A 16,405-nucleotide genomic window follows, 5' to 3' on the forward strand; every position below is an offset into this window, starting at 1 on the left:
GCAGGTTGAGGATCTTTTCTACAATGTAACTACAAGGAGGAAAGCCTTAAAAAATCCAAGTGAAGAGTATGCAAAAATATTAGAAGTCGTTGGCAGGTAAAGTACTGAAATAAAGAGCTCCAGCTTATTTTATCTGTTGGGTTGCTTTTTTGTGTTGGTTAATGTAGAACAATCCCAAATATCTGTTTGATAAATTAGAAACCCAAAATAACAGAAACCGTGGAGATTACTCTCATGGTGGTGTCAGGCTGTCATATTGACAAAAAATGCCATTGGATCAAATTGTGAGATCCTTACAAGAGTGAACTCCCATTAAAGCCAGGTCAGAGTGAAAACTAAGCAAGGACCTTATGTTTTGGCCGATTGTGAATAAATGCATTGGGATTCTCACCTTCCCAGGGATAACTGAACAAGTCGACCAATTTCCTTCTCCCTTTCCCAGAAACTGAGAGTTTATTCCATTGTACTGAAAAAATCACTAAGGGTGAGATGGAGCTTTTGCTGTTCCTCATAATACCAGGCAGTTTGACACTGGAATGCTTTAGCTTTTGCCTAGAAGTGGTAAACTGATAATTTCTAAAAAGAACCTATCATAATTTCCTATACGTGGAGTAATCTAGGTTGATCTTTAAATTTCATGTGGCTTGGGTGGGTCAGGTAATAGTAACAGTTTGCTATCTCATGTGGCAGTTGGTTTGAACTGAATTTCTTTTAAACCAAAGAAACTGTTGCTGTATAATAAGAAATGTAGTTATTTGTTCACATGGACTTGCTTGTTAACTGCTTTAGTAGAGTATGGAGGGACAACTTGTCATTTATTCTTTCATGTACTGCAGTTTTGTTTTGTACTTGTTTTTCAGGTATGCCATCCACAACTCAGGCATCAGTTTTTCAGTTAAAAAGGTATGTAGAACCTTTGTAACTTCACATACTTACATCAGTTAAATAAAGGACCTGGCCTTTTGCCATGGATTTTGTAATGGGAATAGTCTGTGAGGTGGTTTTCTTTGCATGTAAGAGAATTTGTTTTTCTGTAATCTGGATAAACTACACATCAGTTTAAAATAATAAATCCAGATAAAAACTGAGCATCAACAGTTCAGATTTTTCCTTGAGCTCACAAAGCTAACACTTATCCATTTTGTTTTCTGAGATGCTTCAGGGCGTAAACCAATCTCTAAGGAGTTTGGATGAGACATGGGGCGGGGATAGATTATCCCACACCTGCCTACTACGGGGTCTCTTGAATCTTCCTGTGAAGTGGTATTGGCCACTTTAGGAGACAGGATACTGGACTAAGTGGACTGTGGGTCTGATCCAGTCTTGCAGTTTCTATGTCACCCCCTTGTTTGACTGCGTTCCCTATTACTGGGATTTGCATGTTTTTTTGCAGTTATTTCTTTAGGAATTTTCATTTATTGTTACAAATCCCTAAAACAAGAAGTCTTAAATTTTACTGCTTCTTAAATTTAAAATAAGAGGGTATCATATTTAACTGCTAGAAACTAGATGTCTTTTTATCCAAATTGGAGTCAGGTTTTTGTAGTGAACTTTTCCCAAATAAGCATTGTCTGTACCACGAAACTTACTTTTTGCTGAACGTTGTCATCAGTAATGGGTACAGCTGAACTGATGCTGACCATGGTATAGCTGGAAGTGTAGCCAAAGACAAACCATGTTGATATGATGCTGAAAGTAGCTGCCATTTATAGTAGGGCTTCCAACATTGCTACCACTGGTGGTGGTGTAAAGTTTTTGTTTAAAAAATAAAAATCCCTACTGTAGATAAGATCCTTTTCTTTCAAATAGTGATGCAAAGGAGAAAGGAAAATCAGTCTATAATGAACACTAACAGAAACTTCATAACATTGAGGTCCTGCCCAATACTACTTTATTAATAAACTCTTAGTTTTCAATTGACAAACACTTACTAGCTGCTTCTAAAATAACTTTGCTCTTGACTGATTTTTAATTATCAGCCAGCAGATTTCTCAGGATTTGCTTACAAATGTAGCTTTCCTTTAGCTTATTTTTATTTATTTATATTTAAATAATGAAAAAGACCTTTTTTTTTTAAAATGGAGATAGGCTATCTCCTAGACCTGGAAGGGACCTTGAAGGTGATCGAGACCAGCCCCCTGCCTTCACTAGCAGGGCCAAGTACTGATTTTTGCCCCAGATCCCTAAGTGGCCCCCTCAAGGATTGAACTCACAACCCTGGGTTTAGCAGGCCAATGCTCAAACCACTGAGCTATCCCTCCCTCCATAAAAAATGAATAAAGGCTTTAGTTACCCTGACAATTAATGTTACAACATAGCACCAGCAGTGTTTAAAAAGCAAACATTCAGATAAGAGCAAAACTCAACTTGGTTAGCCTAGCTAGATTAGTCAGCCAGCTATCCAACCAATGACAAAAAAGCTCCTTTCCAGATCTGCATTGTTTTGGAAACATGCTCTCGCCTTTCTCTAAAAATCCTGTCAAATAGATGACTTTTATAGGATGCCCAGAAGGTCATCGAATTCAGGCTATTTTGGACCAAGCACTTGTGCTTCTCTCTCTATCATTTTCAAACAAAATAAAAAGTAACCAAAAGCACCTAAGTGACTTAGGAGCCCAAAACCCTTTAAAAAAAAGTTGCACAGGCACGTAGGAGCCTAACTCCCATCATTTTCAATAAGGCTTGACTTTCAGTGAGATTTAAGCTTCTAAGTACCTAGGTCACTTTTCAAAGTAGAACTTTGGTTCTTAAGTCACTTAGGTGCTTTTGAAAAAGTTACCTATTTGAAAATGTTACCTAAAGACTATTAAAATATTGTTTGGCAAATGAATAAACCACATTTCTTGCACTCTTCAAACTTGCACCTGGAGCAGTTGCCCATTATCCCCATATCTTGCCACCACACATTCAGGCACTTCAGTGTTGCCGTTCTAGCTATACCTGCAATACTCTCCTAGTATAGATGCAGTTTATACTGACAAAGTGCTTTTGTACTGGTTAGGCACGTGAAATAAGCTATGTCTACTAAGCACTTTCTTGCTGGTATATCTGTGTACCCTAAGGGTTTTGCCAGCATATCCCTGTCCAATAGTGCTAAGCCAGCAAAAGTTTCTACTGTACACCTGACTTAATCTCCTCTTTGCATAAATATCTACAGACTTTTTAAAAAAGCAAAAGAAACATCCCTCCCCCCCAAAAAAAACTTCAGGCAAAACAAAAACGGAGTTTGTGTCCCATACATTTTTGCAAACTCAATAGAAAATGTCTTGCAGTTGTTATTAGTTAGATTTCTAAAACTTCAATAATAATTGTATTTGTAAACATAGAACACTAATTTCTTTTCTCTTTTATTTTTAGCAAGGTGATACAGTGGCAGATGTTAGAACCCTATCAAATGCCACAACAGTGGACAATATTAGGTCCATTTTTGGAAATGCTGTTAGCAGGTATGTTGACCATAAAGTTGTTTTTAAATGAAATCTTATTTTGTAGCTCTATTTAAAATAAATAATTAAAAAGACCCAAAATCTCTGCGATGATCAGAGTATTTCATAGTAGGATGGTGCAAATGAATGTAGTTATTGAGTCCGCATACTACACTATTTAAGTTAAGATAAAATAACGTAGGGTTTTACTACACAGCCGAGAAAAAGCTGTGGCTGGCTTGTGATGGCTGACTCGGGCTCATGGGGCTCTGGCTGTGGGGCTGTTTCATTGCTGTGTAGACTGCTGGGCTCAGGCTGGGGCCCGGGCTCTAGTACCCTGAAAGGTGGGAGGATCCTAGAGTCTAGACTCCAGCCCGAGCCCGGAAACATACACAGCAATGAAGCAGCCCTGCAGCCCTAGCTCTCCTAGCCTGAGTTGCCTGGTACGGGCCAGCCGCGGGTGTTTAATTGCTGTGTAGACGTATCTTTAGTAGCCACTGAGCTGCCCAAGAAGAGTTCCACAGTGAAGAGGCTTTAGACTGTATTAACTTTTCAGCAAATTCCCTTTAGGTTTAATGAAGATCGGGAAAGAACAGGGCTCTCCTTACCTATACGCAAAGTACGCAGCTGCGTAGGGCACCAGGAAATTTGGGGCACCAAATTTCCTGGTGCCCTGCTCCACATCTTCCCCAGGGCCCCTGCTCTGCCTCCGCCCCGCCCCTGCTCTGCCCAGCCCCGCCCTCACTCCACCCCTTCCCCAAAGCCCCCAGACCTGCTCTGCCCCACCCTGACTCTTCCCGCCCCGCCTCTTCCTGCCCCTGCTCCTCCCCCACTCCCCTGAGGAATGCTGCAGGGCTGGGCCTGCACTCATCGGCGGCGGGAAGTGCAGCAACCTGGCCCCAGCCGCGCCACCACTGAGTGCTGGGGGGGCGGTTCCCCTCTGCCCCCCAAGCCAGTCCTGACCTCCCCCCCGCACCCCCCCACGGAGACCTGGGGCCAGCCTCCCCCCCCGCCCCCCCACGGAGGGCTGCCCCCTCCACGGTGGGGCTGCGTAGGGCCCCAGAATAGCTAGGGACGCCCCTGGGAAAGAATGATGCACATTGCACAGCTCTCTCTAACTCACAGAAGGGTCTTTCATGTATCCAGGAACAGGGTCAGGGGGAACTAGGAATATTGCCACATAAGTGTCTGATCTTCCCCTCAATGTGCAGAAAGGGCACTGTCTGTACCTGGAGAGAATCTTCTAAATACTGATCTAGAGGACAGTTTGGCCCAATATCTTCTAGAAGTGCCCAGCCACCTCCTACACTGATGAATCTCAGTAATTCCTCCTATTACACCTTACTTGTTAGAACTAGTAATTCCTTCAAATGTGCTTTTCTGAAATCTTAAATCTGTTTTTGTACAGTGACTATAAATTCGAATGAGAGCTCTCATTGAACAAATCACAAGAAAGGGGTTATAAAAATATCCCCTATGCCAGAAAGTCTCAGCAGTAGTTGTAGGAAGAATCCCTCCCATAAAATGCTTAACTACATACATTTCATAGAACAGTTTTGCAGAATGCTTTGCTGCCAACTCTATTGGACTCCTGCCAATACTGATAGGAAGGTCAGTTTGATTCTGTTACTAACATTAGAAGTTACAGCTAAGGAATGGAACTGACTGTGTGACTTTAAAAATCACATTAACTCCTTTCTAGGGAGTTATAATGATAAATTACCTAGGCTTAATAGGATTTCCTTGGCCAATGTAAATAGGATCTAACTGGGCTATAAGAGTTTTACAAACTGTGATGGAGACTAATATAGTTAAGACCTGTCTGCACTGACCAGGGGAAATGTTTAAGCACTCTCCACTCTCTAACAACATCCCACCCCTTAATGCAGATCAGGTAAAAGTGGAGATTGAAAAAGTATGTAGGTCATAGTTTCAGGAAAAGTAATAATATTCAATTATGGACCCAGTGACAATTTTATAGTCTCTCTTGGTCTCTCATGTGTCTTAAATCTTGAGAGTACTGAAATTCATGCTTGCCAGTGATAATGTAACAGTCATTCCTGGTCCTTGGTAGCCACAGGATATTGGACAATGTAGCATGTTAATTTATTGAAAAGGTACTCTGGATAATTTGGAGAGGCGTTTGAAATTTTTCTTTCTAATTTTACTATCAGTTTGAGGGTACATGGTAAATAAGACTACTTGGCTTCATTATTTGTATGAGTAATAATTGTATGTACCAACAAAACATTTTAAAACTCTTTAAAAGGATTCTGATATTTGGTAACTATCACATAAACAAAACATCTGCACTATTGTCATAGCAGTGTTGTTGTAGCCATGTTGGTCCCAGGATATTAGAAAGACAAGGTGAGTGAGGTAATATCTCTTGTTGGACCAACTTCTGTTGTTGTGAGACAAGCTTTTGAGCTTACACATAGCTCTTCTTCGGGTCTTCGAAAGGTACTCGGAGTGTCACAGCTAAATACAAGATGGAACAGATTGATTAGTGTAAGGAGTTAACACGTATTTCAAAGGACCATTCAAGGTGAAGTGGCTCAGTAACACCCCTCCAGTCACAAGGGCAAAAGGAAGGGCGGGGGGGGGGAACTGCAGTTGTGTGGGGTGAGTGGGTTATAGATTGTTGTAATCAACTATAAATCCATTGTCTCTATTGAGTCCATGTTTTTGCTAGACACTAGAAGTTATGAATTTAAGCTCTCAGGCTCATCTTTTGAATGTGTGGTGCACATTTCCTTTGAGAATAAGGACTGAGAGGTCAGAGATAGTGATCATTTTGTGAAAACTGTTCTCCCACAGGTGATGTGGTGTTTGTCTTTTATCATTATTCTGTGAGAATTCATTTGAGAGTGTAGTGATTGTCTGGTTTCACTCACATAGTTTCTATTGGTAGAGACCTGGATACAAAATTTATATCTGCTGATGCAAATCGGTATCCGCAGAGCTGCAGGGCTCTACTGGGAACCGCAGCGGCAAAAACAGCAGCCTGGCAGGCTGCTGCTTCCAGGAGCCAGCGCCCTGTGCTGACAGTTCCTCCAGCGTGGCTGTCTGCCCCCAGCCCCATCCACTCGGGCGAGCACCAGACTCACCTTTAGCTGTCCCTGATCGTGCTAGTGCAGTGGGCTTGGCTGGGGGCGGTACAGCCACACTGGAGGAGCTGCCAGCACAGGGCACTGGCTCCCGGGAGCTCTGCTTTTGCCTCTGTGGTTCCTGGTAGAGCCCTGCAGCTCTGTAGATACTGATTTAGATCCACAGATATCCACATCCATGGATGTAAATTTTGTATCCACACAGGGCTCTAACTATTGGGGCACTTAGTGCATTGGATGATATACCACATGTTGTGAAAGGAATGTGCAGGACCCATGGATCTTGAAAGGTATATTGTGGAAGGTGTTGATCATTATAGCATTGGAGATATGTCTACAGGTTTTGCATCTGTTGTTCTGGCAGGGTCTGGTGCTGCTTTGAGTTGGTGTGTCATGGTCTGTGTGGAACTTGCTTCTGATGATGAGGTTGAGGAGTTGTTCGAAGGCCAAAAGAGGGATTTCAGGAAAGATTTATTTCATTACATGGTCCCCATAGAATATGGGTTGTGATTGTTTGATACCCCGTATGGGTTCCAGTGTGAGGTGACAACTAGGGATGTGCAGTCAGAGAGAGGTTTATTTCTGTAATGAAGCAGGTTTTCTCAGGCTATTTAGCCCATTCCATGATGCAATTAACTTCTCTGTTGGAGTGTCCTTGTTTGATGAAGGCGGTTTTAAGTCTGTCAAGGTGTATATTCTGTGGTATCTGAGTGCCTGGCTGCAGATAACACATTTTTGGTGTGTTTGGAGTGCTTACTGGATCTGTGAAGGTGGGTATGGTGATCTGTGTGTTTCTTGTATATAGTTTACTGTAGGGTTCCATTGTTCAAGTGGATCATGGTTTCCAGGAAATTGATGCTAGTGTGGGAGTTTAATGGATGGGTAGTTGTGGTGGAAATCTGAGGGAGTTTAGTTCATCTGTCCAGATGATGAAAATATCATCTATGCATCTCAGGTGTATCATTGGATTCGTGGTGCATTTGTCCAGAAATTTTTCCTCAAGGTGGCCCACGAAGAGGTTAGCATATTGCGTAGCCATCCTAGTACCCGTGGCTGTTCCCATGGTTTGGACAAAGTATGTGGTGTTATGGGTGAGGATAAAATGGAGCATGAGTTTGGTGGTGTGTTTGGGGTGGATATCTGACTACATTTCCTAAACAATCTGCTCCGCCTTATATTTAGCTTTGACACTCTGAATACATTTCCCAGACTTGAAGAAGAGCTCTGTGTAAACTTGAAAGTTTCTCACCAAGAGAAGTTGGTCCAATAAAAGATATTACCTCATCCACCTTGTCTCTCTATATAACCAAATTCATAATGGTGTATTTCTACTTGCTGGTAATGTAACTATCTTAAACGCATGTCAATAAAACCTTTGCACAGCACTGCATATTTTCATGTATTCTCTTTCAAAATAAAAACTGTCTACAGAGAACTGATAGAAGTGGGCTGTGAAGATGGAAAGCTGGCCTTTAAAATGAAAGGCTACATAACGAATGCAAACTACTCAGTGAAGAAATGCATGTTTTTACTCTTCATAAATCGTAAGTGCAAAGAAATGTGTGTAGTTTGTATATGCTTTGTTTCTTTTTGCATAATTTTTAGCAAGAGTGTACATCCATTTCTTTCTAAAGAACAGCAGCATCAAGGCTTTGAACGTGCACCTTTTTGAAAATCACATAAGGGCTAAATTCTGCCATTGGTGAGATTTTGTTGTAAGCAGGGAAGTCGAAGTCAAACCAAATGTTTACCTGTCTGCAGTGTTTTGTGGTCTGGAGTGTTATAGAGTGGCTGGAGCCAGGTCCAGACTATGGTAATCCGTACGTACTATGACTGAGTTCTCTGTGGCTCTCCCTACCCCCACTTGCCATAGCCTTCTCCACCCAGACAGGTAGAGGTATGGGGCCACTTCCTTCTCCCAGGAGTGGGAGCAGGGGCCTTCCTCCCTTCTGCCCCCCATTCCTCTGCCCCCCACAGCAGCAGGGAGGCTTCCCCAAATACTTACTCCTGAACTGGAGCTTATCTGCTGGAGTGGGTGGGCAGATTGGGCCTGCTGCACTTTTCTCCTCCTGTCATACACAGTATCCTCTTCTGGGATAATGTTGGCAGGGCCACCCAGGGTAATGGGATTGTGGAGTTAACACTGCATTAAGATGCATGGGGCAGTTCTGAGTTATTATTTCTATCGCTGTGTCAGTTGCTCAAATCATGTTTTGAGGCTTTACTTCTACCCATAAACTTATTTAAAAAAAAAAAAAATGAAATTCTGATATAATCATGTGATTCCAGTTCCTGGTGCCTTAAACACAGGCCTACAGTGCCTATATCTTAATCCAGCCCTGGCCGGAGCAGGGGAATAGGTTTTATTCCTGTCTCGCAGAAAGATTAAACTGTTCCTTGTTTTGATCACTAAGGGAAGACCGCTTTCTTATCTCCTTGCACCTGAATATGCACAGAATGTCATCCAGGCTAAGGCTAGGTCTACACTACAGCGGGGTTCCGACCTAAGATACGCAACTTCAGCTACGTGAATACCGTAGCTGAAGTTGCGTATTTTAGGTCGGCTTACCTGGCGGTGAGGACGGGGGAAAGCCTGCCGCCGACTCCGCTGCCGCCTCTTGTCGAGGTGGATTTCCGGAGTCGACGGCAGAGCGATCAGGGATCGATTTTACCGCGTCCTCACGAGACGCGGTAAGTCGATCCCCGATAAACCGATTGCTACCCGCCGGATCGGCGGGTAGTGAAGACGTAGCCTTGGTGACAACTGCTTTATCTGAGTACCCTTGTTTGTGCTGCAGGCTAATTTCACATAAGATTAGCTCTGGCAGTGTTCTCCAAAAACATCACATTGCAAAAAGGTCAGAACTCTTGTAACTCTTGTGTTGATCCTCTCATAAGTCATGTGTATGGTCAGCGAGAAGATTGCTTTCAGAAGAAAGCTTTAGGGAACTCGTAACATTCGATGGCCTGCTGCATGAAGGTCACTGAAGTGAAAAGCATTTCATGTGTTTGCCTTTAACTTGTGGGATCCCATTTAGGCTCTCCCAGCACACAGCTGAATATGCTACTGCATGAGATTTGGAAAGTGAAACTTAGACCCTGACTGCATTGAATGATGAAAAGGAAGTCTGATTATTAAAACTGAAATAATCTTGAAAATTTTACTGTTTGTAACGTAGGTTAAACAAATTATATGAAGGGGGAAAAAAAGGAAGGGAAACTGACCATATCCTCAGAGAACTAGGGAAGAGCAAGAATGGACTAGTAAATGGAAAGTGAGCAAAATACCTTATGGATCAATTTTTAACTACCGTAGATTTGTATCAGTGCTTAGACACTATGAATAGATGCTACTGGGGGAAAAAACTTCAGACTCTTGTACAGCATGAAGTTTTGGGTACAAGGGAGTACTTATGTACCATATAGTGTGTTTAAATGTGCAGTTTGGACAAGGTGTCACAGAATGCTTTCCCATGATTGTCCCCCTTTTATTCTTCATTCCAGATCGACTGGTGGAGTCAAGTGCTTTGCGGAAAGCTATAGAAACTGTATATGCTGCTTATTTGCCGAAAAGTACACATCCATTCCTGTACTTAAGGTAAAGTAATAAGTCTTAGGGCTTGTCTTTACTATCCTGCTACATTGGCGCAGCTGCCAATGTAGCACATCTGGTGAAGATGTGCTATGTTGACAGGACAGCGTCTCCCGCTGACATAGCACAGTGTAGACAGTGCTTTAAGTCTATTTAACTTACATCGCTCAGTGATGTGTGTTTTTCACACCCCTGAGCGAGGTAAGTTGCATTGAGTTAAGCAGTAGTGTAGACAAGCCCTTAATCTCTAATGCCTGTCTTGTAGGGCTAGCCAGAGTCAGAGTCATCAATAGCTAGATAAAGGGGATCAACACAGCTAAGGTGGGCTTTAAGCTACAGCATGGGACAGTTTATTCCCAAGCACGTGGTAACTGAAAGTGTGTTTCTTTCATCCTTTATAGACTAGCAAGTCCAAAACACTAAAGAAAAGGCTTGATTTTCAGAAGTGTTGAGCACACACAACTCCAGCTGCAGTCTGTTGGATTTGTGGGTTTTCAGCACTAAAAATCAGGCTCCCTGACCTTTTCCACAGCAAGAGCAATAGGGAACACTCATTTGTTCTATCCAAAACTCCATCTATCTGCCTCTCTTCTTTCTAAGAGATAGCAGGGAGCAAGAAGGCTCTTGCAGGGCCCTTAGTGAGCAGTGAGGAAAGCTTTTCAGGAACGCAGGCCTGGAAAAGACCTTGGAGAACCAAAGACTGGTTGAAGAGTCGCAGAGAGGGTGGACATTTTTTGTTTTTGTTGAAAGATAGTTTTGAACTTTAGTTGGGACAAGTGTGACTAAGGACTGTGATCTGGCCTGATAGATGAGTTACCTGACAGAGAAACCACCAAAGTGCTGGAGTGACCTTCAGCAGCGGCGCTAGCCCAGTGAGGGGCTTCTATATGCCAGGCCTTGTCACAAAGAGGTGCCTAGTGGTGAGTGTTACATGTATCCACTGAAAAAGTGACAGCTTCAAAACATCTTTTAGAAATATAATAAAATTAGTTCATTAATAGGCTGATCCAAAGTAAATGGAAAGAAATGGGTTTTAAATCAAGCCTCTTAGTATTTAATAGATATCTAAGTATCAAAACAAGTAAGACTCCTCTGCAATACCATTCGTTTTGCAGGCCCATTTTAGCTGCCTAGGGTAGACTTATGGCCTCAGTTCTGACACATCTTGTGCTGAGCATATTCACACACTCCTCCATCAGTGTGATATTTTTAGCTTAGTTTTCCTTTAAAATGTTTTGCAGCTTGGAAATAGCCCCTCAAAACGTAGATGTGAATGTGCATCCTACAAAGCATGAAGTCCATTTTCTTCATGAAGACAGTATCCTAGAGTGTGTGCAGCAACATATAGAGAGCAAATTACTGGGCTCTAACTCTTCAAGGATGTACTTCACCCAGGTGAGAATATAACTATTAAGAGACGACAAGTCTTCACTGTGTTGATAGCCTGTGGAAGCAAGTATTCTAAGGGTATGTCTACACTACAAAATTAGGTCGGATTTATAGAAGCCGGTTTTATAGAAACCGGTTGTATGCAGCCGATTGTGTGTGTCCCCACATAAAATGCTCTAAGTGCATGAAGTCGGCGGACCGCGTCCACAGTACCGAGGCTAGCGTCGACTTCCGGCGCATTGCACTATGGTACCTATCCCACAGTTCCCGGAGTCTCCGGCGCCCATTGGAATTATGGGTTGAGATCGCAATGCCCGAATGATGCAAAGCAGTGCCGCGAGGGGTTCTGGGTACATTGCGTCAGGCCCCTCCCCCGCCGTCACAGCAACGGCAGACAATAGATTCGCGCCTTTTTACCTGGGTTACCTGTGCAGACAACATACCACGCCAAGCATTGAGCCCGCTCAGCTCAGCTCACCGTCACCATATGTCTTCCGGGTGCCGGCAAACGTGGGACTGCATTGCTAAACAGCAGCAGCAGCTTACTGCCTTTTGGCGGTAGACGGTGCAGCATGACTGGTAGCCTTCATTGGCGATCTGGGTGCAGGCAGCCGTGGGGCTGGCAGCCGTGGTGCTGCATTGCACCAGCCCCTTGCCTTTTGGTAGAAGATGGTTTATTACGACTGGTATCCGTCGTCGTCATACGTCAGCGGCTGTCGATCATGGGCACCCGGGCAGACAATGATGGTTATCAGTCGTAGTATGCTATTTTCTGCCAAGTGCCCAGTATTGTCTGCTAAGCACCCAGAAGAGGCCGATGGCGATCTGGGTGCTGGCAGACATGGGGCTGGCAGACGTGGGGCTAGATTGCTACACAGCAGCAACCCCTTGCCTTTTGGGCAGTAGATAGCATATTACGATTGGTATCCATCGTTGTCATACTGCAGTGGGCATCAGATCATGCAATAGACCTGAAGGCTTACTGCCAAGCGCCCAGTATTTGCTGCCAAGCACCCAGAAAATGCCAAGGGCTATCAGTCATGCTGCACCGTCGTCTTAAGATGTAAAAAATAGATTTATTCTGTATTCATTTGCTTCCCCCCTCCCTCCTGCTAAACCCAGGCTTTTGAGTTCAATCTTGGGGGGGGCCATTCTGTGTGACAGTTGTTTGTGTTTCTCCCTGATGCAAAGCCACCTTTCTTGATTTTAATTCCCTGTACCTGTACGCCATGTCGTCACTCGCCCCTCCCTCCCTCCCTCTCTCCCTCCCTCCCTTCTTCCCCTGGTCCGTCAGATACTACTTTCGCGCCTTTTTTCAGACCAGACGTCATAGCCAGCACTGGGATCATGGAGCCCGCTCAGATCACCGCAGCAATTATGAGCACTATGAACACCACGCGCATTGTCCTGGAGTATATGCAGAGCCTCCTGGACATGCCAAAGCAAAACCAGGACCAGCTGAGGAGGAGGCGATTGCAGCGCGGCGACGATAGTGATGAGGAAATTGACATGGACCTCTCACAAGGCACAGGCCCCAGCAATGTGGAAATCATGGTGTTACTGGGGCAGGTTCATGCCGTGGACCGCCGATTCTGGGCCCGGGAAACAAGCACAGACTGGTGGGACCGCATCGTGTTGCAGGTCTGGGACGATGCCCAGTGGCTGCGAAACTTTCGCATGCGTAAGGGCACTTTCATGGAACTTTGTGACTTGCTTTCCCCTGCCCTGAAGCGCCAGAATACCAGGATGAGAGCAGCCCTCACAGTGGAGAAGCGAGTGGCGATAGCCCTGTGGAAGCTTGCAACGCCAGACAGCTACCGGTCAGTCGGGAATCAATTTGGAGTGGGCAAATCTACTGTGGGGGCTGCTGTGATCCAAGTTGCCAGGGCAATGAGAGACCTGGTGATATCAAGGGTAGTGACTCTGGGAAACGTGCAGACCATAGTGGATGGCTTTGCTGCAATGGGATTCCCAAACTGTGGTGGGGCGATAGACGGAACCCATATCCCTATCTTGGCACCGGCGCACCAAGCCACCGACTACATAAACCGCAAGGGGTACTTTTCAATGCTGCTGCAAGCCCTGGTGGATCACAAGGGACGTTTCACCGACATCAACGTGGGCTGGCCGGGAAGGGTACATGATGCTCGCGTCTTCAGGCAGTCTCTTCTGTTTCGAAAGCTGGAGGAAGGGACTTTCTTCCCGGACCAGAAAATAACCATTGGGGATGTTGAAATGCCTATCGTTATCCTTGGGGACCCAGCCTACCCCTTAATGCCATGGCTCATGAAGCCGTACACAGGCAGCCTGGACAGTAGTCAGGACCTGTTCAACTACAGGCTGAGCAAGTGCCGAATGGTGGTGGAATGTGCATTTGGCCGTTTAAAAGCGCGCTGGCGCAGCTTACTGACTCGCTCAGACCTTAGCGAAAAGAATCTCCCCATTGTTATTGCTGCTTGCTGTGCGCTCCACAATATATGTGAAAGTAAGGGGGAGACATTTATGGCGGGGTGGGAGGTTGAGGCAAATCGCCTGGCCGCTGATTACGCGCAGCCAGACACCAGGGCGGTTAGAGGAGCACAGCAGGGCGCGGTGCGCATCAGAGAAGCGTTGAAAACCAGTTTTGTGACTGGCCAGGCTACGGAGTGAAACTTCTGTTTGTTGCTCCTTGATGAACCCTCCGCCCCTCCCCCCCCACCCGGTTAACTCTACTTCCCTGCAAACCAACCACCCCACCCTCCCCTACTACCCTCCCCCCTTCGAGCACCACTTGCAGAGGCAATAAAGTCATTGTTACTTCACATTCATGCATTCTTTATTAATTCAGCACACAACTAGGGGGATAATTGGAAAGGTAGCCCGGGATGGGTGGGGGAGGAGGGAAGGAAAAGGACACACTCCAATTTAAAACTTTAAAACTTATTGCTATGGAAATCATCTAGGGTGGAGTGAGTGGGTGGCCGAAGGCCCCCCCACCGTGTTCTTGGGCGTCTGGGTGAGGAGGCAATGGGACTTGGGGAGGATGGCTGCTGGTTACAGAGGGGCTGTAGCGGCGGTCTCTGCTCCTGCTGCCTTTCCTGCAGCTCAACCATACGCAGGAGCATATCACTTTGATGCTCCAGCAGCCGGAGCATCGACTCTTGCTTTCTGATTACAAGTTGACGCCACCTCTCCTCTTCAGCCCGCGTTTCAGCACGCAACTTCTCCTCTTCAGCCCGCGATTCAGCACGCCACCTCTCCTCTCGCTCATATTGGGCTTTTTTAAAATCAGTCATTGACTGCCTCCACGCATTCAGCTGTGCTCTGTCAGCGTGGGAGGCAGTCTGAAGTTCAGTAAACATTTCGTCACGCGTCCTTCGCTTCCTTCTTCGAATATTCACTAGCCTCTGCGAAGGAGTAAGATTTGCAGCTGGTGGAGAAGGGAGAGGTTGTTAAAAAAGATACATTTTAGAGAACAATGGGTAGACTCTTTCACGTTAGATTTTGCTGTTCACAACATCACACATAACGTGCTTTCGTTACAAGGTCGCATTTTTCCTCTTATATTGAGAGTCTCCTGGTTTGCTGTGAGAGAGCACTCACGCAGTGCCAGGACACAGATTTCAGCTTGCAGGCAGCCATGGTAAGACATATAGTCTTTGGGCTTTTTTAACCTTCTTAACATGTGGGGATGGTTTCAAACAGTTCTGCCCTCATTTCCCATACCAAGCACCCGTGCCGTTTAAAATGGGTTTGCAATGTAAAAGGAGGGGCTGCGATTTCAGGTTTAACATGCAGCACAAACCCAACTAACTCCCCTCCCCCACACACCCAATTCTCTGGGATGGTCACTTCAACCCTCCCCCCCACCGCGTGGTTAACAGCGGGGAATATTTCTGTTCAGCAGAGCAGGAAGGGGCACCTCTGAATGTCCCTTTAATAAAATTGCCCCATTTTAACCAGGTGACCGTGAATGATATCACTCTCCTGAGGATAACAAAGAGAGATAAGGAATGAATGTTGTCTGCATGCCAGCAAACACCGGGACCATACGCTGCCATGCTTTGTTATGCAATGATTCCAGACTACGTGCTACTGGCCTGGCGTGGTAAAGTGTCCTACCATGGCGGACAGGATAAGGCAGCCCTCCCCAGAAACCTTTTGCAAAGGCTTTGGGAGTACATGAAGGAGAGCTTTCTGGAGATGTCCCTGGAGGATTTCCGCTCCATCCCCATACACATTAACAGACTTTTCCAGTAGCTGTACTGGCCGCGATTGCCAGGGCAAATTAATCATTAAACACGCTTGTTTTTAAACCATGTGTAATTTTTGCAAAGGTACACTCACCAGAGGTCCCCTGTGTGCCCTCAGGGTCTTGGGTGAGTTCGGGGGTTACTGTTTCCAGGTCCAGGGTGACAAACATATCCTGGCTGTTGGGGTAACTGGTTTCTCCGCTTCCTTGCTGCTGTGAGCTATCTATGTTCTCTCCATCCTCATCTTCCTCGTCCGCCGAACCCGCTTCCCCGTTTCCAGAGAGGGACTCATAGAACACGCTTGGGCTAGTGGTGGCTGCACCCCCTAGAATGGCATGCAGCTCCGCGTAGTAGCGGCATGTTTGCGGCTCTGCCCCGGACCTTCCGTTTGCGTCTCTGACTTTGTGGTAGGCTTGCCTTAGCTCCTTAATTTTCACGCGGCACTGCTGTGCGTCCCTGTTATGGCCTCTGTCCTTCATGGCCTTGGAGATCTTTTCTAATGTTTTGCCGTTTCTTTTACTGTTTCGGAGTTCGGCGAGCACTGCTTCATCTCCCCAGATGGCGATCAGATCCTGTACCTCCCGTTCGGTCCAGGCTGGAGCTCTTCTGCGATCCTGGGACTGGGACTGGGACTCCATCATGGTTACCTGTGCTGAT

The 16,405-nt window shown here is 45.4% G+C and overlaps 1 protein-coding gene across 1 annotated transcript in view; it reads left to right on the plus strand.

The window, feature by feature from the left end:
- The window catches only part of LOC112109097 (DNA mismatch repair protein Mlh1), a 44,362-nt gene that overhangs the window by 9,681 nt on the left and 18,276 nt on the right, over positions 1–16,405 (plus strand). Inside the window, exons 6-11 of the mRNA XM_026663493.1 lie at positions 5–96; positions 861–903; positions 3,358–3,446; positions 7,967–8,079; positions 10,040–10,133; positions 11,369–11,522. Of these exons, the coding sequence (XP_026519278.1) occupies positions 5–96; positions 861–903; positions 3,358–3,446; positions 7,967–8,079; positions 10,040–10,133; positions 11,369–11,522 (585 nt within the window). The remainder of the gene's footprint in view (positions 1–4; positions 97–860; positions 904–3,357; positions 3,447–7,966; positions 8,080–10,039; positions 10,134–11,368; positions 11,523–16,405) is intronic.

Source organism: Terrapene carolina, unplaced genomic scaffold, assembly GCF_002925995.2.
Source record: "Terrapene carolina triunguis isolate 2854851 unplaced genomic scaffold, T_m_triunguis-2.0 Scaffold33715, whole genome shotgun sequence".
Classification (NCBI taxonomy): Eukaryota; Metazoa; Chordata; order Testudines; family Emydidae; genus Terrapene; species Terrapene triunguis.